The 27,904-nt window shown below is 41.2% G+C and overlaps 1 protein-coding gene across 6 annotated transcripts; it reads right to left on the bottom strand.

Moving 5' to 3' along the window:
• Positions 1 to 792: 792 nt before the first annotated feature.
• Positions 793 to 27,347, bottom strand: asb2a.1 (ankyrin repeat and SOCS box containing 2a, tandem duplicate 1). 6 transcript variants are annotated; one of them, XM_083562639.1, is made up of 12 exons: positions 25,883 to 27,345; positions 25,575 to 25,753; positions 24,421 to 24,714; positions 19,032 to 19,145; positions 18,769 to 18,938; positions 10,355 to 10,510; positions 7,976 to 8,221; positions 7,722 to 7,893; positions 6,831 to 6,881; positions 3,822 to 4,392; positions 1,739 to 1,892; positions 793 to 1,650 (listed from the first exon to the last, which is right to left on the bottom strand). In XM_083562639.1, the coding sequence occupies exons 3-12, from the start codon at positions 24,696 to 24,698 to the stop codon at positions 1,502 to 1,504; spliced, it is 2,061 nt and encodes a 686-aa protein (XP_083418765.1). In that variant the 5' UTR covers positions 24,699 to 24,714; positions 25,575 to 25,753; positions 25,883 to 27,345; the 3' UTR covers positions 793 to 1,501. The 6 variants fall into 6 exon arrangements, with proteins under 6 accessions (XP_083418765.1, XP_083418766.1, XP_083418764.1 ...); XM_083562640.1 differs by having other exon boundaries at positions 25,586 to 27,346; XM_083562638.1 differs by lacking the exons at positions 25,575 to 25,753; positions 25,883 to 27,345 and adding an exon at positions 25,188 to 25,305.
• Between the last annotated feature and the right edge of the window lie 557 nt (positions 27,348 to 27,904).

Raw genomic sequence — 27,904 nt, 5'->3', positions numbered from 1 at the left:
AGATCTGTTGAATTGAGCGGTTGGTCAGATAATTCATTAGATTACAAATCACAGGTTTTATATACATTCAATCGTTTCTATAATATCAGCTCATTCACTCTCTATTAACAGATTTACAAATTCTTTCAAAATGGTGAATGATATATAATATATAAATGGAAGCAGTCTCCAGTGTCAGAGGTCAAGCTATAATTTCTAAGTTACTGTTAGAACCTTAATGTTGATTTCTTTACTATTATTCATTATAAAAACAGCGCATCCTAATATTTATACATTTTCTTTTCCTTTACATGATTCATATATGGTCCATGTGAATATGAACTCCTTCCTGAACTCCTTCCAGCCAATCACAATCCAGTATTCACACCCGAACTCCTTCCAGCCAATCACAATCCAGTATTCACACCTGAACTCCTTCCAGCCAATCACAATCCAGTATTCACACCTAAACTCCTTCCAGCCAATCACAATCCAGTATTCACACCCAAACTCCTTCCAGCCAATCACAATCCAGTATTCACACCCGAACTCCTTCCAGCCAATCACAATCCAGTATTCACACCTGAACTCCTTCCAGCCAATCACAATCCAGTATTCACACCCAAACTCCTTCCAGCCAATCACAATCCAGTATTCACACCTAAACTGCTTCCAGCTCTTTACAATATAGAGAATAAACTGGATCGTTCCAGACACAATGAATATTTTAATCTACAATGCCACCTTGTGGACTGTTCCTGTACATGTCACATGACCTCAAAGCAGGGAAATGAAAGCTCAGATCACATGACCTCAGTGCTTTCAGGATTTATTAGAAACTAATACAAACACTGGAATAGAAACACTCTAACATTCATTACACATTAATTACATTCAGCATCATGTAATGTGTTAGAATGCAGTGAGGAGGTTGGTTCGTTGTTCACTTCCAGGTCCTCCTTTGGGTTCCTTATAGAGCTAGCATGGATCTACTGAGACCTCCATCTTCATTCTGGAGATCTACAGAACCCTCGAGAGTGCTAATGTTTTTCTCTAGGATTGTGTTAAAACCAGTGGTGGACAGTAAGGAAGTAAATGTAATTGGTTTCTTCATTTTAGTGGCTTTTTTGTGTATCTGTACTTTACTGAAGTATTTCCGTTATCTTTTACTGCAACTTCTACATTTCAAACTCAAATATTTTACTTTGTACTCAACTATATTTTGCAAAATCATCATATTTTCACAAAAACATGGTTTGTGTACTTCATCCACTGCTGATGTAAACCAGTGAAGAAGTGAAGGTCTAATAATCTAAGTGCAGGTCTGTCCAACATTACATCATCAAAGTGTCTCACACACACACACACACACACACACACACACACACACACACACACACACACACACACACACACACACACACACACTCACACACACAGAACAACTGAAAGAATATATACACACATAATACATTATAGTACTGAAAAATTCTGGGCATATGTTGTTCCGAACACAATTCGGTCAAAATAAATCACGCATGCGCTCCTCATGGTTCAGGAATTTGATCAGACGTCCAGGAAGGGGCAACTTTTTGATTTTCTTCAGTCTGTGAATTCCGATCATATGGCGGATCTTCAGTCTGCAGAGCTGCATGAGCGGCCGTGGGGGCACTGGGGGAAACAGTAAATGGAGAAATGAACAAGAGACTGAAAAGATCCACATGAACGACACGTTTACTGAAAAACATCTGAGGCGTACTCGATTTTTCCTTGATTTCTGCCCAGTCCAGGTAACTGTCCAAGTGTTCGATGAGCCGAGAACAAAGCTTCACGTCTCCTACATAATCCAGGAGAACGTCGATTATAGGTCCTGCCCAGTGGCTGTAGGTGTCCGTGGAGACAATGTCACAGAACTGGAGGTACAGGAGACACAGGTAAAGCATCAGTGTTAGCATGGGTGTGTTATGGACGATAAACGATTCATCTAGGTTTGTAGTTGCATAAGGTTGATTTGTGCACTTCCTTGACTCCGCCCCCAACCACACCCAAATTTACACATGACCTTTACTTTTGCACTTCTATGAGTACAATATTTTACCCTTACTTGAACTTGTAGACCCAAACGTGCTCCAGCATGACATGTGCACAAAGTCAGCTACATGAAGATCTGCTTTCCATGGGATGGAAGATCTCCTGCTATTAACCCTATTGAACACCTTTGAGATGAATGTAAACGCTGACTGCACCCCAGACCTCCTCACCTTCTCACCTACATCAGGACCTGACTCTACTAACACCCTTAAGGCTGAAAGAATCTTTACAAAATCTAGTGGAACATCTTTCCAGCAGTTTATCAGAACAGCAAACAGAGTCTAAATGTGGAATGGGATGTTCAAAAAGAAGCACAAAGCAATCTAATGGTCAGGTGTCTACAAACTTAATAATCAGAATGTAATATATTATATATTGCAATATATTTTTCCACTTTAAGGCACTTTTGCTGATGTGATGCATATAAAATACACTATATGAAGAAATGTTTGTGCAGTCAGAGTTCACATTCATCTCAAAAGGTGTTTAATAGGGTTTAAAGCAGGAGATATTCCACATCTTCCAACCCAAATCTTCATGGAGCTAGATTTGTGCACAGTGTCATTGTCATAATGGAACAGGTTTGAGTCTCCTAGGGAAGTCAAGTGAAGAGAAAATGTAATGCTCCTGCATCTTAAGACGTCCAACACAACTGAAGAACCACATATGGGTGGAAAATTCTGGTGTCCCGATACTTCTAATGAGCCATTTGTTCCTCTGGGATAAATGACACATTGGCGACATCTGTTGGTTGAAACCAAGAAAGACAAAAGACATGCACAATATGGTCAAAAGTATGTGGATTGCAATGTTCTTTTTTTTTTTTTTTAACATTCCTATTCCACTATTTAGTCCCATTTCCTGTTATAATAACCTCCACTCTTCTGAGCAATGTCCAAAGTATTGGGACACCTGCTTTTTTTTAGCCATATGTGATTCCTCCTCAAACTGTACAAAGTTGGAGGACATCTTTGGATGCGGGAGACCCAAAGCAAACTTCATGAAGATCTGCTTTCCATGCGTTGGAGTGGAAGATCTTCTGCTTTAAACTCTATTGAACACCTTTGAGATTAATGTGAACACTGACTGCACCTCAGGCCTCCTCACCTTCTCACCTACATAAGTACCTGACTTTACTAACACCCTTAGAGAGCACAAATCTCCACAAGATCTAGAGTAACTTCTTTCCCAGAAGAGTGGAGGTTATTGTTACAGCAAATTGGGGACTAAATCTGGACTATATGGGGACACAAATATACTAGAATAATGTTTAAAATTGAGCTAACTGATATCGAAAAGGAGAAATTCAGTAGCTCAGTGTATAAGATGATGGATTCCTGATCTTAAGGTCATGGGATTAAATCCCAAAAAGTTGAGAGTGGATAAGTGCCAAATGCTGTACATGTTAAATGTAAATAGACACGGAGAGACTGCAAACAGCTAAGAACAATGAGCCACTAGTGAAGGGCAAAGTGACACATTAGCGACATCTGGTGGTTAAAACCAAAAATGATAAAAAATAAAGGAGGGCAAAATGGAGAATCCCAAGAAAACCGTGATATCCTCACAGTGTATTGTGAGGTAAATATCATGATTTTACTTATAACTGTATAAATATTTATATACCTGCTTATAACAGTAAATAAAACAAAAGACATAAATATGAGTTGTATATATTTGCTGTAGTTCTTCAGAGCATTCGGCACAGTATGTATGTAAATTGTATGGCGAACATCGATGGATTGTGTTACCTGTACGCAGGTGTCACGTGATGTAGTCTGATCGTCTCTGAAGTGTGTACGATCCCTTTGCTCCGGCTTCAGAGGGGGGTGAGGGTCACTACCGTAGACGCAGCTGAAACAGGAAAGCGCGTCACAGCCGTTGTCCATCAGGTACTTGAGCAGGGTGAGGTACTTCATGCAGAACATGACGGTGGCAGGGAAGGTGGTGGGGTGAGTGGGGATGTAGGCGTTGACATTCGCGCCGTATTCCACCAGCAGGGTCACGGTCTGTATGCAGCCCTGCCTCAGGGCTACAAGCAGGGGACTGAAGGTGTCCAGGTTGGGATTAGCTCCGGCCCGCAGCAGCATGCTGGTGGCTTCGATGTTGTTATTCATCACAGAGAAGTAGAGGGCGGTGCTGCGGCGATCCTCGTACATCGTGCTGCGGTCATCGGACAGCCTGGCATTCACGTCAAAGCCGGAGTCGATGAGCAGCTCGAGGATCTCATCTCGGTTGCGCTCGGCGGCGAGGTGGAGGGGGCTGATGCCGCTACGCCTCACCCGGGCCTTGCTGGTGGCGGGGATGAGCATTGATACGATTCTGAAGCACAGAGGCAGTGTTTCGAGGTTTTACAGTACATCTCATTTAATGCTAATGTTAATGACAGCTCTAACAAACTGCTTAAGAACTGCTAATGAACTGCACTTAAACATGAATGGTTTAGTAGCTGGAATTATTGAGTGAAATCCACTCTATGACAATTAATGACTATTAATCACATGAAAAAACTTCTACACCTATGACCTCGCTTGGGATGTCCTGACATAAAGGCTTCATAATCCTTCGTACCCATTCACCCATATTCCATTATAAGCTGACAATAAATATATTACTATGTTCATACCTCAAGTGAGTTCCCTATGCCTGCTTATAATCTATGAAAAATGGAATATATCCTTATAAATATATGAATACCTAAGTCAGTGCTATGTCACTATAATGACACGTCAGTGTTGACGCTATAATAAACATTGTGTACATTTTCTGCTTTTTTTTTTAATAACATTTATAGAAGCCTATGTCAGTGCTATGACACTAATATCAGTGTAATGTTTTGTTCTTGTAACATTTTTATGAAAACGTATGTCAGTGTTATTATAAGAGTTGTGTCAGGTGTCTATGCCTTGTAAGTAAAATGTCATGTCTCTGCTTATAATATACATATGAACACCTATGTCAATATCTCTGCTCCAATGTCAGATTTCTGTTTATAAGAATGTTATGAATGCAAATGTCAACATGATAGTGTTGTGACAGTTGTGTCTCTTTCTTATGCATTCTAAATATAATCATACAGTACATAAACATGTATGTCAATGTTATGACAGTAATTCCACCTTTGCATATTATGTTAGTGTTATTACACTATTATGACAGTCGTGTATATATTTTTTATGTAAGTAAATATCACATTTCTGCCTATTGGAATGTTATAAATGCATATGTCAGTATCATGACAGCAGTGTTTATGGTTAAGTAAACTGCTATGTTTTTTTTTGTATAATGTTTTTATTAAAACTTATGTCAGTGCTATGAGCATATAATAACAGATGTGTCTGTTTCCTATGTCTTGTAAGTAAAATGCCATTCTGCTTATAACATGCATATGAATACCTTTGTCAATGCTATGACACTATAATAACACTTGTGTATAAGCAAGTAAAGTAAAATATAATTTTTCTTCTTATGAGGATTTTATGAATGCTTAAGTCAGTGTTATGACACTATAATGACATTTTTATATATTTTTTCTATAATCTGTTAAAAAAATTTATATTTCTGCTTATAACATGTTTATGAATGCCTATGCCAGTGTTATGGCATTAAGAACAATGTCAGTTCAAGTAAAATGTTATATTTCTATTTGTTTTTGTTTTTTTCTATTTGTCAGTGCTGTGACACTATAGTAAAAGTTGTGGCATATTTCTAATTATAACATACATACATATGAATGCCAATGTCATTGCTAAGACCCTATAATACCTTCTTTGTATATTATAGTCTGTAAGTGAAAAAACACATTTCAGCTTATAACATGTTTATGAATGCCTATGTCAGTGTTATGTCAGTATATTTTTTATGGTCAAGTTAAAATTTCATTTTTTTCTAATAAAGTTTTCATGAATGCCTATCTTAGTGCTATTCCAGCATCAAAAGCTACTGTATGTACCGTATATGACTTTTTAATACAAGTGTTATAACACCTAAAATCAGGAAAATCTGCCTGAAGTCTGCAGTCAAAGTGAATGAGTTTGGATGTAGATATAGATATGTAGATATATGGATATATGGTTATGTACAGTACAGACCAAAAGTTTATATAAATTATATATACAGTACAGACCAAAAGTTTGGACACACCTTCTGATTCAAAGAGTTTTCTTTATTTTCATGACTATGAAAATTGTAGATTCACACTGAAGGCATCAAAACTATGAATGAACACATGTGGAATTATATATGGAATTATATACATAACAAAAAAGTGAACTGAAAATATTGTAGGTTCTTCAAAGTAGGCATCAAGAGAATGCCAAGAGTGTGCAAAGCAGTAATCTAAGCAAAAGGTGGCTACTGAAGAACCTACAATATGACATTTTTCAGTTGTTTCACACTTTTTTGTTATGTATATAATTCCATATATAATTCCACATGTGTTCATTCATAGTTTTGATGCCTTCAGTGTGAATCTACAATTTTCATAGTCATGAAAATAAAGAAAACTCTTTGAATGAGAAGGTGTGTCCAAACTTTTGGTCTGTACTGTAGGTGTCATGAAGCCTTATGAACTCTTTTAATTACCCTAAAATACACTTCATCTACTGGACCTTATAGATCCAAAGCGACTTCAGAGTGAAAAGCAGAACGGCACACGGTTAAGAAATGAAAACCACACCGCTTGAACTCGACACATTAACCTCATGTTAATAATGTTAATTGAGCATTGGATGGTTTTTTAGCCACACTGTAGGACTTACTGAAGCCACCTGTCAGTACCGTGTGCTGACCCGAAACCGAAGCAGTCGTCGCTGAAACAGCGTGCAACAACATTTATACACATTCAATTATCCCAACTCATTTCAACAGTTACAAATCTACACACACACACACACACACACACACACACACACACACACACACACACACACACACACACACAATTACTATCACTACATCTTCTACTACTGCTGCTATTACAACTACTAAATCTACTATTAATAATACTGCTGCTAAAAGCACTACTACAACTACTACTGACAAAACTACAACATCTACTAAAACTACCATATCTACTAGCAATAGTGCTACTACTAATAATAAAATCACAGACAGAGAAAGTGTTATAATGTGTAATTGCATTGAATATTTTTTTGTTAATTCTTTTTCCAATAGTCACCATTATTTATCAGCTTGAGCAAAGATATAAAGTGTAGTATGTAAGTATAAAAAAGTATACAATTATATAAAAAATAAAATAACATTATAACTAACTAACTAAATGAATAGATAAACCAGTGGTTCTATTACTTCTGGAGCTCCTTTCAAGCTGCATATTCATTTCTTGTTTTATTAAAAAATAATTTCTTGATTTTTTTTATATTTCAAACCTTTAACATGTTTTGTCAAATGTATAAAATTTTACAGCAAAAAAAAAAAAAAATAAGAACAATAAGATCTTATATTTAAGTATTTGTACAGCTTGGCCTGGTGCCCATTTCCTGAAATGTCATGTAATTTTGGAAAATAAGGAAAGGTTTAAACATAATAAATATTTACATATTTATTTAGAATAATTCACATTATTATTATTATTATTATTATTATTATTATTATTATTATTATTATTATCATTATTATTACATGCTTACCGGTCATTTCCTCTCTGAGCTGCAATGTGAATGGGCAGCAGTCCGGTTTTTCCCGGTTTGTTGGTGTCTGCTTTTTGAGACAGCAGGAATTCCACGATCTCCACATGACCGTTCTTAGAAGCTTCATAAAGCGCCGTAGCTCCATCTGCTGCCTGGCTGTTAATATCAGCACCTGAGTGTAGAAAATTCCGGTATAAAGCCTTTTCAGTATAAAACTCGTCAGGGTTGATATAAGGGCGGTTTCCTCACTTTACCATTCTTCAGGAGGAAGCGGAGCGTATCGACCTTCCCGGTCTGAGCTGCAACAAAGAAGGGGGTGATGCCGTATATGTTAGGAATGCTGATTTTAGCCCCTGCCTTCACCAACATCTCACAGATCTCCACGTTGTTCTTGCACACGGCCTCGTGCAGCGCCGTCCAGCCTTGTATGCAGCTTTTGTTCACTGCCACGCCGTGATTCAGCAGCAAGGCCACGATAGAGGGGTTCTCCTTCTCACATGCTGGAGACACAGGGAAAGCTCTAAATCAGGATTCTACAGAGGATTCCATCTTTCACATAAACAAAACTACCGTTACAATAGTAATGCTACTATTATTACTGTTACTTCTACTTTTCGCTACTACAACTATTTTAATAATATTACTTCAACTAAAACTATTACTACAAATTACTATTATTACTATTAGTACTTCTCCTACTACTACTACTACTACTACTACTACTACTATTATTACCTCTACCTCTGCTACTACTGCTATTACTATTAGTACTTCTCCTTCTCCTACTACTATTACCACAACAACTACCGTATTTTCCGGACTATAAGCCGCTACTTTACTTTACTTTAAACTTGGTTTAAACAACGAAGCGGCTTATTTATGGATTTTCTTTTATATTTTCCCGGTTTCACAAACTTCAAGCCAAAAATCTGAGCCCCAGAACATTAGACCAATGAAATTGCAGAACGGGTTCAGGTAAACCAATGAAACTCTTTATATTAAATCAGATGCGCTCCCACTGAATCGGGCCGCACCACATCATAAATATGGATGATGTTCCTCTGACGTTTGACCTGCCGCTCACTCGGACTGTCTACAGGAAATGTGAATCATTCGTCACACTGAAAACAACCGGGCATGAAAACACACTTCACCTGTGTTCTGAGCTGCACGGCATCGGGAGAAAAGCTTCACCGATGGTGATTTTTAAACGCACGACGATGCCAAAAGATAAACTAATAGAAACTAAACAGAAATAGTTGTGAAAGGAAGGGGGAAGACAGTGAACAATGACTTTCTTGGTCGGCTACTGTTTAGATACAAGCCGTTGTAACGCATTGAGTCTGGGTGAAGGGAGAGCTCGCTAACTCCAGTTACAACAGAAATCATATAAGCACAGACAGGTTTCCAAAATGCGTGCTTTTTTATTTTTCTTGGCAACTTAGAAATGAGCATCAGAAAATAATAAGGACATAATCCTCGGTCTTGCACACATGCAGTAATAGTGAAAAAATGCGGTGGCAGGCTATTCCCAAAATACCGCTATGCTCTTAAAGGAGCAACAGCATGTTTCACCTGTTACACCGTGTAACAGACACTTTCTTTCATTAAAGCCTGTGTAAAGCAAAACATTAATTTCAGTGTAGACAGGTGCGGCTTATTTATGTTCAAAATGAAAATCTTTGTCAAATTGCGGCTTATATTTGGGTGCGCTTAATAGTCCGGAAATTATGGTACTACTACTACTATGTGTACATATACTATTACCACTACAAATATAAATCATACCTTGAATATTAATAGTCTTAATACCACTACTACTGTTACTTTTACTTCTACAAATATTTAATCTAACTCAGCTTCTAATACTACTAATGCTAATATTTTTTTACTAATATTGCTTAAACCAAAACTATTAATGCTTTTATTAGAACCACTACTATTACTACTACTATTACTTCCCTCTGTACTATAATTAATAGTACTGTTACTACTACATTACTTTTACTACCTCTACAAATATAAAAAATATATTACTAATACTACTTCAACCTAACTATCACAACTATTATTACAAACACTGCTATTACTTCTATCTTAACTACTACTAATACTACCCCTACTCCAATTACTTCTACTAAACTATCGCTACTATCACTACAAATACTAATATTACTTTACCTTAACTACTACTACCACTCCACTTCAACCTTAACTATTATTACTGTTACTTCTACTTATATTACATCTACCACTGTTACTACTACACTAGTAGTACTTTTACTAAATATTAATTTAACTAGACCTTTTACTACTACTACCACTACTACTACTACTACTACTACTACTACTACTACTATTTCTTCGACTGGTACTACTAATATATCTGGCTCAGAGATGGAACCTAACAACTTGTACCTTAACTATTACTAATACTATTACTAATAACATTACTTCTACCTGAACTATTACTACTATTACTTTAACTACTACTATTACATCTTTCTTAACTATTACTATTAGTACTCCTACTGACTCCTAAGACTCCTTCCATAAAGTTTTTCTTACATTCCAGTCAATTCTACATGTTCTGGTTAAGAGCTGCAGCTGGTTCAGGAAGCTCCCTGTGTTACCTTTATACAGAGGCGTCTCCTTGTTCGTGTTGGCGATGTCTGGATCTGCACCTCTCTCTAGCAGACACGACACACACCCCTTGTGCTCCCGCGACACAGCCAGCAGGAGAGCCGTCTGATCCTTCAACGTGCGTTTGTTTATCATTCCAGGCTGGACTTTATCAGTAAATAAAAATATACATAGAAAATCACAGCACCCCAAAAAGAATATAAGCAAACGACAAATGAATAACAATGAGTAAAAATTTGTCAGTGTTCATGCACAGGTCCAGAGTCCAGAAAATTAGGTTGATACGATTTTTAGCATACATTTATCAAAACATGTTCACATGTTGTTGTTTTTTTTTCTTACGTAAACTTATGTCAGGATTTTTCTTTCTCTGTCTATCCTATTCTTTCCCCCACCAGATGCCCTTTTTGCAACTGCTAATTTCCCAACACAGACAGGAGTTCCGGTCTGCACCCGGTGTCACCCCATTTCTAATTCCCTGGCATGATCCCCATGTCACACCATAGGATCTCAGTTGTCATAATGTCAGACTGTAAGACAGTCAAAAAAAAAAAAGGCACAAGAAAAAACTCATCTGAAGTTTTACGTCATCAACCCGTGACATGTTCAGACGTTAAGTGTTAATTTGGTTCCTGACATGCATTGATAATAAAAACATCATACAATCACTTCTTTACCTCCATAACTCAATACGCTTCTCCCTTTTTTTTACTTTCCACATTTTCCCTGCATTTTTTTTTTTAAGTTGTCACAATGGTTTGGCGCTCCTATTGGATGATCATCGTAGGGTTAAGTCACACTGCAGGAGTGTCTTAAAATCTTCTGCCAGAATTTCATTAGAGAAAAAAAAATGACCATTAATCGGCTGCCGGGAAACAAACCAGCGATCGAAGACTAAAGATTTTTCCCTTGGATTATAGAAATCTTCAATTTAAAAAAAATTTGTCCTAGATAACGAAATCGTGGGCAAAATCACACAGTGTGCAATTAGAGACCAAAGGGCAAAATTGTTCCAAGATAGCGTTGCAGCAGCAGCCTGCACCGGCTGCTAAGGATCCTTAATGGTGCTGTTTATATGTTGTAGCCCATCTTACCTAACCTATGGATATCGAAACAAACAGTCTTAATGTGTACCATCACCAAACTCTCCAGAAATGTGGCTGAGCAAGAGAATTCCAGCCGCTGCCATTCAGCTGGACAGGCTAGCCATGTTTTTTGATGACAGAAATGCAGTTCTCTGCGGTAAAACTCGCCAGAGATTTCAATCATGCAAATCTAAGGACTCTATGGCTGTCGACTTTTGGAGAGCATAGAGTGGCTATTCTCCGCTGACGATTGATGGATCCTCAGTGGAGATCATCAGGGACACCAAATTTCTTGGTGTTCATCTGGTGTAGAACTTCACCTGGTCACTCAGCACCAGCTCCATCACCAAGAAAGCTCAGTAGCTCCTCTACTTCTTATGAAAGCTAAGGAAAGCCCATCTCCCTCCCCCCATCCTGACCATGTTCTACAGAGGGACCATTGAGAGCATCCTGAGCAGCTGCATCACTGCCTGGTTTGGTCTCAAGACCCTACAGAGGATTGTGAGGACGGCTGAGACGATAATCAGAGTCTCTCTCCCCTCTATCATGAACATTTACACCACACACTGCATCCGCAAAGCCAACAGCATTGTGGACGACCTCTCACACCCCTCACACACTCCTCTTACACACACACCTCACACACACCTCACACACATTCTTCACACACACCCCTCACACACCCCATACCCCCCCTACACAAACCCCTCACACACACCTCACACACATTCTTCACATACACCCCCCCCCCCACACACACACCCCTTACACACACTCTCAACTCCCCTGCCATCAGGAAAGAGGCACTGAATCATTTGGCCTCACATCCAGACTGTGCCACAGTTTTTCCCTCAAGCCATCAGACTCCTCAACACACTGAACTGTACCAAACTCACACACACACACACACACACACACACACACACACACACACACACACACGCTTTAGGAACACTTCCACATTGTCCAAGCTCTGAATCACATATGTACTAGCGGGGTGACGTCATGACCAGGAAGCTATAAAAAGCACATGGAGTGAAGCCGGCACCAGCTTCTGTTTGTTCATGAAGCGCTCTGTGTGTATTTATGTCATTTTTTGTCAAATTGTTTGTTTGAGATGGTTTGGACATGTGCAGAGGAGGGACATGAGTTATATTGGTAGAAAAATGCTAAGGATGGTGCCACCAGAAAGGAGGAAAAGAGGAAGGCCAAGAAGGAGATTTATGGATGTGGTGAGGGAAGACATGCAGGTAGTTGGTGTGAAAGAGGCAGATGTCAAAATATTGTTTTGATTTGCTTTATTCTCTACCTTCCGTTTTTCTTTCTTCTTTTGTAAGAGCACTTTATTCCCTGTTTGAAAAAGTGGAGACCATTCCCATCAGAACTACGACCACACTCTACAGTAACCACATTAAGGTACGTAATTCTTCTGCTATGTCAAGCATCCAGCTCATTCAGTGTGTGAAGTGTGACATGTTTAGTAAGTTAGTTTGCTCTATGATGGAGAAGATCCTAGCATTAGAGGAGTGCATCCAGGGTCTAGAGAGAATTAGTAAGTGCGAGAGCAGTCTAGGTTCTGCAGGGAAATGTCTGGAGGCCCTAGATGGAGTTAGCATTCCCCTCGACTCCAGCATTAGAGCCCTTGCAGCAGGGCGAGTGGGTGACGACTCGGCAGCATACTTACAGCAGGTTATGGTCGCTGAACTGCTGTATGTCCGAGTGGTACTCCAAAAACAATGTGGGCTTTATAGATAATCGGAGCAATTTTGAGGGCAAGGCTGTTTGGCCTGTTAGGGCGGGACAGTATCCATCCCACTCGAGAAGGTGCTGCTCTCATTTTTTGTAGTATAGTTCATAGTTTCAAAACAGCACTAGTTAACCAGTGACTGTCCAGAGCCAAGGTCAGGGAGCGGACAAACAGGCTAAACTGACCGTCTGCTAGCTGCTAGCTAACATTTGAAGTTCTTTACACCAACATAACATATTTAGTGTCTGAAAGCAGGTCTAGTCAGTCAATTCCATTAATTATTATTTATAGACCCCTAGGGCCCTAATCTGATTTTCTCATAGAATTTGCAAATGTCATTACAAATGTAGCTACTTCTTTACACAAAACATTAATTGAATAAATATAAACTATGATAATCAGAAAGACTCCTTAAGAGTAGCAGTTGTGTCCATTCTAGATTCAGTTGGAATTAATCAGAATGTTATAGGACCCACTCATAGGGGAGACACACTCTTGATTTATTACAGTTTTTCTCAAATGCTAAAACACAAAAGCCAATCCTCTAAACCAAATGACCAGTTGTCTAAACACATTTACTAAATCTAGCCATCATTTTCCAATATCATAAACACATTTCACATGAAGACACAATTCACAAAACACAATCCTCCGTTCTCATAAATCTTAACACATTTTTTTTTTTTTTTGCTAAAGCACAAGTTGCAAAAGAACTCTGCTCATATTCTCAAATGAAAGCTCATGTGATGCAAAATGCTTGCCACAGTCAGCAATATTTGAACACAATGAACACACCTGGCGTCATTCATTACACACAACGACTCAAAATTGAAGACACTTGTTGCTGATGCTGTGACCACATGTACAAAAGCAAGTTCAGAGTGCACAGTTTGCTGAAGATTCCAAACAAACAGAATGGATGAAGGCAGAGTCAGGGGAAGAGGAATTCGAGTCAGAGGAGGGAGAAGAGCTGGCCATGGAAGAAGAGGAGCGGGCCAACGAGGAAGAGGAGTTCAAATCAGAGGAGGAAGAGGAGCAGGCCAACGAGGAAGAGGAGTTCAAATCAGAGGAGGAATGAGGTGATGTGTCCCGATGCAGCTCAGCGACATGATGCCACACAGTGGTGTGGTGTGTGTGTGTGTGGTGTGAATAAAGTAAATAAAAAAACTTCACACCCTGATCATGTTTTCAAGAGTACTGTTGTGTGCAATAGATTCTGTTTTTGCATTGAGTTGTGTTACAGTAGTGTACATGCAGAATTTACTATAGATTTATACTCTTCATATAAAACTCTCAAATCTAAATGCCTAATCCTCTGCAGAAATCTAAGAACATCCATTACTGTAAAGTTTCAAAAATATGCATTGGCAGTTATGAAACAAAGAACCTTCTCACAAATTGAGCATTGTGTTTTCAATTGTTTTGCTGTAATGTGTAATGATGTGTATATTGTTTACATTTTTGAAAGCTTCGAGCTGCTCTTTTGGTGTGAAAGTTTGAGTTTTGAAGTTAGAAGGTGTGGTTGTGTTTATGTAGCTTTAGAAAAGGATGTTGTGTTTAGACATTGGGAAACATGGAGGAAACGTTTGTGAAATGTGTTTTAGCATTTGAGAAAAACTGTAATAACATTTGGATTCAAAATAAAAATTGAAGTCGTAATTCCAGAGTCTGAAGCTATTTCATATATCTTTTAAAATCTGCCCCAGTCATAGCATTAGTACCTCACCACGTTAACGCATTCACGTCAACTACAGCAGCAAATTTAATTCATAATCTTCCGGAACTGTTGATATTAATTAGATCTCCGTCTGACCCCGCAGAGCTCGACTGGGCCACTGAATGCCTAGAATCAACGTTCCGTTACACTGTAGATGATGGAGCTCCACTTAAAACCAAAATGTTCAGGGAGAAAAGATTAGCACAGTGGTATAATTATCATATGTGCACCTTAAAACAGACTACTCAGAAATTAGAGCGTAAATGGAGTCAAACCAAATTGACAGTATTTTAAATAGCATGGAAGGAGAGCCTCCTGAGTTATGAAAAAATCTCTTAGTGCTGCTGATCAGCATATTTCTCCACCCTCATAGAAAATAACAAACATAATCCTATATTTTTATTCAGCACAGTGGCAAAATTAACAGGGAATAAAAGCACTGCACTCACACCATCAATAGGTAGTAATGATTTCAAGAACATTTTTAATAATAAAGTTGAAAACATCAAAATAAATACAAATAAAATGAATAAACTTTTCCATCAGCACTGGTTATGTACCCAAAAACTTCAAACTGGCAGTTGTCAATCCCCTAATTAAGAAACCTGACCTTGAGCCTTGTCAGCTGTCCAACTACAGGCCAATATCAAACCTCCCTTTATCTCCCAGATTTTAGAAAAGGTTGTAGCACAGCAGATCCGCTCACATCTACTTAGAAATAACATTTTTGAAATGTATCAGTCAGGATTTCGGCCTCATCATAGCACAGATGTTGCTTAATGGTGGTTAATGACCTGTTTTTGCCCTCTGATCAGGGTTTTGTCTCTATACTTGTTTTCCTTGACCTTAGTGCGGCTTTTGACACCACTCATCACACTATACTGCTTGCTAGACTTGAGAACGTTGTTGAAATAAAGGGAACAGTTCTCTCCTGGCTTAGGTCCTATTTGACTGATCGCTATCAGTTTGTTGAAATAAATGGTTCTCCACACTCTCTTAGGTAAAGTTTGGTGTTCTGCAAGGATCTTTCTTAGGCCCACTGCTTTTCTCTTTATATATGCTGCCTATGTGTGAAATTATACATAAACATGGTATTCGCTTCCATTGCTTTGCTGATAATACACAGCTGTATATTTTAGCAAAGCCAGATGAGAGAGTTCAGCTTAACAATGTGGAGGAGTGTGAAACAGTGACAATGTGAAAGAGACCGTTAAGGCCATTGCCTGTCTAAGCCTTAACTGAGAGGCATCTATGGCTCACCCTTTCAGACATCTCTGACAGGGATAAAGCCATGCTGCTGGATGTGCCCCTCTCACCCTCCAGCCTAGGAGTTCCAGAAGAACTCACTGCCTTCTTCGAGGCCACTAAACCTGCACCGGGGCATTGCCCCAGCTCTAGGTGTACCGGAGATTAGTCTCAATAGATTGATACCCCTAAGAACTAGGGAAGGTTCTGCCAGATGTGTCTTGATGGGTCCTGTGTACTGTAAAGCGAGGCTAAACGATTCAGTTAAAAGGAAGTAAGCACTCTCCTGAAGAAGGCGGTGGTCCCTCAATCAGACAGAGTCAGGGTTCTATTGCAGGTACTTCAAAGTTTCCATAAAGGACGGTGGGTTGCATTCTATCCTATAGATCTATGTCAGCTGAACCACTCACTGATGAGACTCAGGTTCAAAATGCTGAAACTCAAGCAGGTCGTGTCTCAAATCAGGTCCGAGGACTGGTTTGTCACGGTCAATCTAAAGGATGCATACTTTCATGTATCCACCCTCCCTTCTCACAGGAAGTTCCTGAGGTTCGTTTTCAGGGGCCTAAGTTACCAATATTCGGTTCTTCCTTTTGGTCTTCCCTTCTCACTTCGCACCTTCACGCAGTGTGTGGATGTGGCTTTGGCTCATCTGAGGGGAAGCTGAAGGAGCTGAATGCCAAGAAGAGTGTGCTTTCTCCCTTACAGAGAACCATTTATCTCGGTGTCATTTGGGATTCGACTACTATGCATGTGCAGCTTGCGGCTGTCAGGAGTGTCAGAGAAGGGAAGTCACTCACTGTCAAGCAGTTCCAGAGACTGCTTGGTCTTATGGCAGCAGTGTCCATTGTGATTCTACCTGGCCTCCTACATATATGATCCATTTAGTGGTGGCTCAGGACCCAAGGGTTCTAACAAAAGGGCAATCATCGCTGTATGATGGAAGTCATGCAGCATGCTTTACATGCCTTAGATGTTTGGAGAGATTTCAGGTTCCTATCTCATGGCCCCTTGCTGGGAGTCCCTGGTCATCACTTAATGCTTACAACAGATGTGTCTCTGTGGCCCCTGAGGTCGTATGTGCATTCAGCACCAATTGGATCCAGTCCACTGCCTGGCCGGTTCAGTGCTGGAGTTCCTTCAGGAACAGTTTGCAAAAGGTTTGGCTCTGTCCACCCTCAAAGTCTACATGTCTGCCGTTTCGGCATATCATGCCCACTGGGCAGAGACCCACTTATGACATGTCTTCTTTGCAGCACCTGGAGGCTGAGGTCTCTGGTGCGACCTAGAGTGCCTGGGTGGGATCTGCCCACTGTGTTGGAGGCTCTTTCTGAGCCCACCTTCGAGCCCCTAGCCAAGGCTTCATGGGGGCATCTCACAGTCAAGACTGTGTTTCAGTTGGCTATCTACTCTCTGAGGGGAGTAGGTGATCTACAGGCCCTCTCAGTGGCCCCCTCTTTCTGGAGTTCACTCCAGGCATGGCCAGTGCCACTACCTGCACCTCTAGGCATTCTATCCTCCTCCGTTCCAGGTCCCAGACCAGAAAAAGCTGTGTCTGGTGGGAGCACTGGACACTTACAGTGTCCTATGGACAAGTCTCTGGAGGAAGTCGGAACAACTGCTTGTTTGCTATGGCCCTAAGAGGAGAGGACTTTCTGCTAATAAGCAGACTCTCAGCAGGTGAATTATTGGCGCTATCGCGTCTTCCTATAAGATCTCTGTTGGCCCGACTCTGTTCGGAAGCAGGTCCTCTGGAGTGTCCCTCTAAGACATCTACGATGCTGCGGGATGGTTCCACTCCTGACTTCTCTGTCCTTCATCCTAGTTGTGCCCATTCACACTAGTCAGGGAAAAGTCAGGCTGGCAGTATTTAGCTTTCATTCCCAAATCGTTGCGATGCAGCTCAAGTTCCTGAAAGGGCACGTCTCTAGGTTACGTATGTAAGCCTAGTTCCCTGAGGGAATGAGACGCTGTGTCCCCTTCTCTTTTACAGAAGCTGGCATCAACTTCATTCGATGTGTTTTTTATAGCTTCCTGGTCGTGACGTCACCCTGCCATGATTCCGCGCATACCATTGGACAGATTACACGTGATTCAGATTGTGGACAACATGGAAGCATTCCCAAGTTGTTGCGATGCAGCGTCTCGTTTCTTTAGGGAACTAGGGTTACATACGTAACCTAGAGACATCCTGTATGTAGCTCTGTGTTCTTTAATGTAGCTCGGTCTCTGTATGTAGCTCTGAGTTCTGTTTAATAGCTCTGTGTTCTGTATGTAGCTCTGTTTGTTTCCACACTCTGGATTCACATTTATTGGCACAGGTACATATGGTTCATTGCACTTTTGTTTATCATAGTCTTTCAAGTTTTTCACCATTGTTTCACATTCAGGTTCAGATTTTTGCTACTCTGTCCATTGTTTTGTGTTTACTTTCATTTTGTTTGTGTTGGTGGACAAATACACAGCTGTCAACATATTTCTTGAGGTGTTTGATGCAACAGATTATGACCTACTGCTCATCAGATTGCTTATATAAATAATTAAAATAAAGTTAATTGTCAATACAGATATATTTTGGAGAAAAAAGCTGTATATGTGGATGAAATCTACCTTTTAGTAAAACTTTAATGCACTGCTCCTGACCAAAATGTGCCGCCTCATGAAGTGGAATCCAGCCATATTCTTTTGGCGTCAGAAGATTGAACTCAGCTTTTTTAATCAGAACTCTCAAAGTTCCAACATCTCCGTCCCTGATGGCCTCCACCAAAGGATCCACTTCTCTATCAAAAACACCAATATCCAATTAACCCCCTTAGAACATCCGGTTACAAGAAAAACCCAAAATATCTGTAAATGAGGATGAATGCACTCACTCTTCTTCCTTGGGTTTGACTTCGATCAGTGTGCCGTCGTATCTCCTGTAGGCCACCATGCGCTTCCCATTCCCCGTGATGAAATGACTCAATGTAATAGGCTCATGGTTATTTCTGTCAATGCAAACATCAAGTTAAACCAAATGATAAATCACAGGGTTAGGTTTTTTAATCTCCAATAATTCTCTTAAATGCATCAACATTCACAACACGAAGTTGATAAATCCTGGTCTTTAATTGGTCAGAAGCTATTGAGCATCTCTGACAGTAGCGCTAATATACAGTTTATCGTTTCTAAAGCTTGTTCATGAGCAGCGCATTTAGGAATTATTATGATTATTTTTGGAAGGACTTTCCAGTGACAGCTACATGTTTTCTGATGAGTTTATGCTTCTTTCAGAGTTTATTTAAATTATTAAATTCACAAGAGTTTAAAAAATAACTTTGCAGCTGTTAAAAGCAGAGAGCTTGGCACAGCCTTTAGAATATAATTATAGATGGATTCAAAAGTGTGTTGTTCTTACTAAAATATTCAATTTATTTGCTGTAAAATATGAGGAATAAAACACTTTGCAGGTTTGGCGTCATAAGAACCTTGTCCTGGTTACCCCTTTTGCTGCGCTTGCAGAATTGAAAAGATACAGACCTGCATTTGTCTGTTTGTAGCTACTTATAGTTATGTGTACATGTGATTTGATTGACTTCATGTCCCTCCCCCCAAGTCTTTTAAGTGGTCAAGTGGGTTATTATTTATTGTTTTTAAGGGTGGTATCAAAAAGTTTGGAGATTCGTTCTGTTTACAAGAAAGCACTTTATTTATGTACCTTTACCCACCATCACCTTCAAAATAGTCCCCTTGCACAGCAATACAGCTCCCAGCTTTCCTCTGGAACATGTTCTGGAAGTCTTCTTTTCGAAATAGTGTCAAACACCTTCTGTGATTTGCACTGGATCTCCTTAATGGTGTCAAAATGGTGACCTTTGAGCAGAATGTTTATCTTCGGGAAAAGGGGTAAATCCGCAGATCTGGCGAGTAGTAGTTGCAAAACGGTTTTGACATCCTCAGGGGTTGAGCTTATCGAAGACTGATCTCTTATAGACTTCCTATGATGTTCTTCCTCTCTTAAAGTGCGTGTGCCACCTAAAACACTTCGAACAGCATCACCGTATGTCAAACGTACTGTATGGCATGCCAAATGTCTCTGTGGTAGATTTTCCCAGTTTCATGCAGAATTTGCTCTTCGTTCTAATTTGCTGTCTGTGACGAAATCGCAGATGTGGTAATACACAGTTACACCATTAGTCTCCAAACATTTTAATACCATCTCATACACCACTTTGTATTTTTAAGTAAACTTTTCAATTTAGCTGCGATTACCGAGCCATTTTTGTTTTACATCTAATGTGTTTCTTGGTTCTTGATCTTGCTTTGGTTCTTGCACTGACCAGTTTACATGGTTTGCTAAACTTTTTCTTGCCTCATTTTCTGATTTTGGAAGGCCTCGCTTCACCACCGGATGTGCCTTCGAGCGCAGCCTTCCTCAGGTGGATGTTTCCCCCCATCTCTGCCCGAGAAATCACTGCGAATGGCGGGGACCTGCCACCTCTCTGGAAGCTCTAACAGCTGCACGAAACTGCCCCTGCCATTCTAAAAGGGAGGGCCATTCAAGAGGCTGGTTCCCTGATCAGGTGTCTTGGCACTGGATGCCAGGCTGTTAGCTCCACCACAGGATGTGCCTTGGAGTGCAGCCCCCTTTCAGTGGGTATTTCCCTCCATCTCCGCCTGAGAGATCCCTTCGGATGGAGGAGACCCGTCACCTTTCAGGAGGCCTCGCCGGCTGCCCAGGCCCGAGTTTTTGCCTCGATAACCACCCGGGCTGCAGTTCGCTTGGCCTGCCGGTACCCGTCAGCTGCCTCAGGAGTCCCACAAGCCAACCAGGCCAGGTAGGACTCCTTCTTCAGCTTGACGGCATCCCTTACTTCCGGTTTCCACCACCGGGTTCGGGGATTGCCGCCTCGACAGGCACCGGAGACCTTACTGCCACAGCTCCGAGCGGCCGCTTCGACAATGGAGGTGGAGAACATGGTCCACTCGGACTCAATATCTCCGGCCTCCCTTGGGATCTGGTCAAAGCTCCGCCGGAGGTGGGAGTTGAAGATCTCTCTGACAGGAGGCTCGGCCAAACGTTCCCAGCAGACCCTCACAGTACGCTTGGGTCTGCCGAGTCTGTCCAGCTTCCTCCCCCGCCATCGGATCCAACTCACCACCAGGTGGTGATCAGTTGACAGCTCCGCCCCTCTCTTTACCCGAGTGTCCAAGACATATGGCCGCAGGTCAGATGAAACGACCACAAAGTCGATCATCGACCTACGGCCTAGGGTGTCCTGGTGCCATGTGTACTGATGGACACCCTTATGCTTGAACATGGTGTTCGTTATGGACAAACTGTAACTAGCACAGAAGTCCAATAACTGAACACCGCTCGGGTTCAGATCAGGGGGGCCGTTCCGGAAGAGCTGCCAGACGTATTCAATTTGGGTCCTCTTCTACCCGGTTTAACGGGATGTGTCCTACCATGGTGAGACACAAGCAGGCTCTGTTACTGGAACAGGAAGTGTTCACCCTCCTAAGGAAAGGGCCCATTGAGGTGGTTCCTTTCTCAGTCAGAGAGTCAGGCTACTACAGCCAATACTTCGTTGTTCTAAAAAAGGACGAATTGGTGGATTGAGGCCGATCCTAGATCTACACTACTTAAACTCACTCATTAAGCTCAAGTTCAAGATGTTTACCCTCAAAGAGGTCGTGTCTCAGATCAAGTCCGGGAACTGGTTTGTCACAATAGGTCTAAGGGATGCTTATTTCCACATAGCCATCCTTCCTGTTCACAGGAGGTTCCTGAGGTTTGCTTTCAGGGCGAAGCTTACCAATATTGGGTACCCCCCTTCAAATTAGCCTTCGGCCTCTCACCCAGGCGGTCCGGCATCAAGATGTCGTTCTTGCCTTCATTAAGGAGCTGGGGTTAAGACTGAATGCAGAGAAGAGTGTGCTTTCTCCGTTGCAGAGAACCATCTTCTTGGGCGTAGTATGGGACTTGACCGTGTTGTGGGCACAATTGTCAATTGCCCGGATCGCAGCCATTCTCACAGCAGTTGGGAGAGTAAGAGAAGGCCAATCACTCACTGTGAAGCAGTTCCAGAGGCTGCTGGGTCTAATAGCGGCAGCGTCCAACTTGATTCCACTTGGCCTCCTCCATATGAGACTCCTCCAGTGGTGGCTCATAGACAAAGGGTTCTCCGGAGGGGGCAGCCCTCTCCGTACTATTAAGGTGTTATGGCAAGCTCTTTGAACCATAGATATTTGGAGAGAACATACATACCTGTTTTAAGGCCCCGTCTTGGGAGCACCTTGTCGTTACATAACGCTAACAAGGGACGCATTCCTTACAGGGTGGGAAGTGGTCGCTCTGCCCAAAGTCTGTGGGACTAGTCACATCTCACATGGCACAAACACTGCCTAAAGATGATGTCCGTGTTCTTGGCTCTGGAACCTGCTGTCCCTCCTCGAGTGACCTCCTTGGGAAATTCCTCTCAAAAAGGATCTCCCCTCACAGGCAGGGGGAACCCTGGTTCACCCCCGCCCAGAGTTATCGAAGCTATGGCTGTGGCCCCTGAGGGGGCACAGTTTTTAGCAGCTGGTCTCTCTACTGAGGTAGTTGAGACCATCCTCCATTCCAGAGCTCCCTCCACGAGGAAGTCATATGCTGCTAGATGGTTCACCATGTGGTGTAAGCACCACCAGTTAGACGTAGTCAACTGCCGGTTGGTTCAGTGCTGGAGTTCTTGCAGGAACAGTTTGCCACAGGGTTGGCCCCATTCGATGACGTCATGACTTTCACATGTGATTCAGAGCATGGACAATGCAAGGCGTTCCCAAAGCATTTCGACGCAGCGTCTCATTGCCCCAGGAAACTAGGGTTACATACATATTTTAGCAATAGTAATGACATCGCTGATTATTCGCAAATTACCATGACAGTGTGTATGATTTTTTTTAGGAGATCTTTGTCTAATACTTTCAACATCCATATGAAGTATGAGACTAAAAATGAGAACCTTTGAAAGGTCAATAAACGCTGTTTCTAATGAAGCACTTAAAAATTTAAAATTTAAAATTAAAACGCTGTAATCAAGGCGTCATTGAGAATTTGTTCAGTGAAACTTGAACTCAGTGTTGAACACAAAGCAACACGATGAAGGAGAATGCTGTGCTGCTATTTTCCTCCAAGCTGGAATGTAAGCTTTGCAAGGAATTCAGCTGGACATCATCCTGCTCTGAATTTTGTGCTGTTTTGATGTCTGGGCTCCATTACTCAGGATGTGCAGTGACAGGTGTGGATGGATCAGGTATCCTTAAGCAACATGTCCCTCCGGCTGCCAGTGTTTCAAGGATAAATCAGAGTGGTGTAAAATAAACACATGACTCAGTCAAATTGCAGACTCACATCAACTTACAGCCAACAATTTGACCTACAAAGAGTGGGGGTGGGGGGGTTGGGTACGGCACAAACCCTACAGTTATAAAATAGTTTGTGGTCTGGACTCATCATTATAAAGCACTACTATTGGCATTTACATTAACATCTATTGCATTTGGTAAATGCCTGATAACTTTTAAATATATATACAGTATATATGTTATACTATAGCTTAACCCTATTACTTAGCAGCTATAGGGTTAAGGGCCTTACTTAAAGGGGCCCAGGACTGGCAGCTTGGTGTGGCTGGGATTTAAACCTAAAATTGACCATCTTAACCACAAAGCTACCACCTCCTTAAACAGATATATCCTATTGAAAGCTTAATCATTTAATGGGATTTTGCCTCACGTCTTGTTTTCATTAACTTTTTGTCATGTTGGTCAACAGATTTATCAACTTTGATTTTGGCATGCAAAAGGGATGCTGAGATATGACCTCACTTCCTGTTTAGATTGTTTGGTCTCACAATGCTGTGGTCTATATTGCATGATGATTAAACAAAAAGTTGCCTAAGTAGTAGTTTTCAAAATGTCTGAGAAAGAACCTGACATCCTGTTTTAAGATGTTCCTGTTTAGTTTAATTGTATGTTATGGAGAAACTGAACTGTATATAAAACGTCATAGTTGGGTTCAGGTCGCAGCCTCAGGGCTTTCTTAAGCCAACATTTGGATTAAGTGTTTCTAAAATCTTTCTAAATGAATATATTCAATTGTACGTAAAATAGTGTCCATATAATCTGGGAACAAAATGACCACCATAACAGTGTCCTCCATCTTGGATTTTCAGAGGATTTGACATTTGATTTGGCCTTTTGTCTGCGCTCTTGTGTGTTATATACTGTAGTCTGTACCTGGGTGGGTTTGCAGGACAGGGTTCCGGGTCGGGTATGGATGTCTGGGGCTGACTTGAGCAGGGATTTGGTCTAGGAGTCTCCGTCTTGCGCTGAGGAACGACGGTCCTAGTGTTTTCAGCCGAAGGAGCAATGGAGTTGTTGTGGGTCTCAGAGAGACTGCGCTCAATAGCCAGCTGCATTAGTTCATCATCAGACATGTAGTTATATAAGGAGAAGTCATCATGGTTCAGTGTGGGACCTGTGGCACCCAGGACAGGCCCACCAGGGGCCCCCATAATGGAGTTCAGGGTTCTGAAAAAAAAGAGCAGGGAACAGGGAACAGAGGTTCTCCAAATCAGTTCTTAAATCTGATGTGTTGATTATCTTCATTCATACTCCAGTATTTTATTTTATAATAATTTCTCCTACTGCTTTGGTTCTAAAATTTGTACCTTAACAACCACCTGGAATATTGAAACAACCACCTAACAACCACCTGGAATGTATTTTAATTTGTACCATTTCTGTCTGTCACAATTTTAAAGTTTAACCATGAAATTTGCCATCAACATCAATCCCCTGAGCAACATGCTAGCAACCACCTGGAAGATGATAGCAACCCTATAACCTTATAACCTTATAGTTATATAAGTGTGTGTATAGTTATGTGTGTGTGTGTGTGTGTGTGTGTGTGTGTGTGTGTGTGTGTGTGTGTAACACTGTCTCCATGTTTTTGTAAAGTCATGTGTTGTGTCTGACCCAGTTGTTGGATGAAAATAGTTTACTGGCATCTCATCTGTTCTTCAGGTTTATAAATAGAACATCTGCAGCCAGCAGCTCTCAAGTTCCTCTGCCCCTCTCTCTCCGTTTTACTCTTTAACTCTTACAAAACTTCAACAGAAGATTGTGTGTGTGTGTGTGTGTGTGTGTGTGTGTGTGTGTGTGTGTATATACTGTATATACACTTGATAAGTAAGCGTTACACATGTTAAAGCTCTGTTCTTCTGAAAGCATTGCTATAAAAACATTCATGAAGGTTACACACAGCAGCTGTGACAGCGAGCAGAGTTCAATATATATGTGTAGATAGATAGATAGATAGATAGATAGATAGATAGATAGATAGATAGATAGATAGATAGATAGATAGATAGATAGATAGATAGACTTACAGAACAAACACCTCTCTCTTTTTCTGAAAGTTAAAAGTCACTGAAGTTCTCCGTTTCGTTTTCTGCTGCTCCAGTCCTCCAGCAAAATAGCTCCTGTGTCCTCACTCTGTTTATAGGACATTTCTCCAGGGTGCACATGATCTCAAGAGTGCTGCATGCCAACCTCAGGGTTCAGATTCCTCAAAGGAGGAAGTTGGACGAAAAGGAAAAACAGGAACAGGAGCTACTGAGGGAGAAGTTCTTTTAAAGAAATCAAAGATTACTACAGGAAAAGGAGTTTTAGGCTTAAAAATATATTCAGGGTTTACTGTATATCCATGCACATACAATCGGGTGCATTGCCCCTCCAACCCCCTTCCTCCAGCTCCAGGATCATTTGCTTTACATGGATTGGAAGTTGTGGAAGATCTCCTGCTATAGAGCTCTGATCCTACTGACTGATGAATGTTAATGCTGACCGCACCTCAGGCCTTTTCACCTTACCTACATCAGTTCCTAAATTTATTAACACACATCCTTATGTCTCAATGAATCTACACAGAATCTGGTGGAACATCAGAGTGGAATTTGAAATGGGATGTTCAAGAAGATGTACTTACCCACGCAAAATATCATAACAATCACCTAGAAATCATAACAACCACCTATCAACACCCTAACAACCTCCTAAAATATAATGATCATCTATTCATTTCTAAACAACCACCTGATCTTTCATAATTGCTCAGGTGTAGAAATGAGATAATTGAAAGTGTCAAATGCAATAAATGTGATAAGGAATAAGGAAAATAAACAAAGGCTGTGTTGTTAAAATTGTAGCTGAGATAATTATAGCAGCTGAAGGTCACAAGATGAAGCTCTTAAACCACAACAGATCAGTTTTCCGTAAATGTGTTAGTTACATACATAATATCTACTCTTGGGTGTTTTATAGCATGTACACACACACACACACACACACACACACACACTGTGCTGGTCTCGGTTTTCCACGGGTAATGCCGAGGGGAGTGTAAGGGATCCCAGGCTGATTTCTCTGGTTGACGTGAGCTATTTCTGCTGTTTTATAACTCTCACAACAGCTTCAGTATCACGGTTCTGTTACACGTGTTGCACAATCTCATAAACCAAATCCACTCCGCCACATGGTTTCTCCACATGCCGTGTTATTTACGAAAAAGAGTCTCCAGTGTCGGTGCTGGAAGTTCCTCAAGAAATTACTCGCTGCTTTTCCCTCAAGCTGATTCAAAGGGGCGGGGCTGAACATTACATAAACAGAAACAGTCATGTGACACAGAGACAATGAAGAGATGGGTCGGAGACATTACATAAACAAAAACAGTCCTGTGACACAGAGACAATGAGGAGATGGGTCGGAGACATTACATAAACATAAACAGTCCTGTGACACAGAGACAATGAGGAGACGGGGTGGAGACATTACATAAACAGAAACAGTCATGTGACACAGAGACAATGAGGAGACGGGGTGGAGACATTCCCTGAACAAAAAACAAATGCATAACACAGAGACAATAACGAGACGAGATGGAGACATTACATGATGATGAAAAGTCACGTGACACCGTGACAATAACAAGACAGGGTGGAGACATTAAATAAACAAAACCAAACATGTGACACAGAGGAGACAGAGTGGGGACATTACCTGACCCAGTGAACGATGAGTGATGAGACAGGGCGGAGACAAAAATCGCACATAGCTATGCATGGAAGTGACTTATATCACCATGAGCAGAGGCAATGAACGATGTGTAACCAGTTGTTAGTGACTTTTATATTTGATTTGATATATTTGTACTTTATAGCATTTTGTTTCATATTGTTGCCTTTCAGGAACTCGAGCTGCATCACAATGGTTTTTGGAACGTGACTGTGTTGCAAAAAAATAATAAAAAAATACAAATCCTGAGAGGGGAGCATGCTAAATCGATTCTCAAGGGAGCTGGCTGCGAGCACTGAGCTCACATGTCAATGCGATCGATCCGCTCCCGAGCTTCCGAGGAGAGTGCTCACGCTCCTCATTGTTCTGGCCTCGCTCTTGCTGAGGCGGAGCAGCACTCCAGTTCCTGGGGCTCGTAATTGGACATTGCAGACGGTTTTCGAGATGGGGAGGGTGGGCCTTGCGAGCTAGGCTTGAGGAGCTATGGAGTTGGGGGCGGAGCACGTTAGGTCGGTTCCCAAGGAAGCAGGCTGTGCACATTCGGCGCACATTCTCTGCATGATCAACGCATATTGCGCCATGTAGGTGCTCTCACTCCTTGTGGTTCCAGTAAGCACTTTCAGGGTTTGTGACCCACGCCGTAGCC

Source organism: Silurus aristotelis (assembly GCF_946808225.1).
Source record: "Silurus aristotelis genome assembly, chromosome: 15".
Lineage (NCBI taxonomy): Eukaryota > Metazoa > Chordata > Actinopteri > Siluriformes > Siluridae > Silurus > Silurus aristotelis.
The sequence above is the reverse complement of the archived record's forward strand: the minus strand, read 5'-3'. Positions and strand labels throughout refer to the sequence as shown.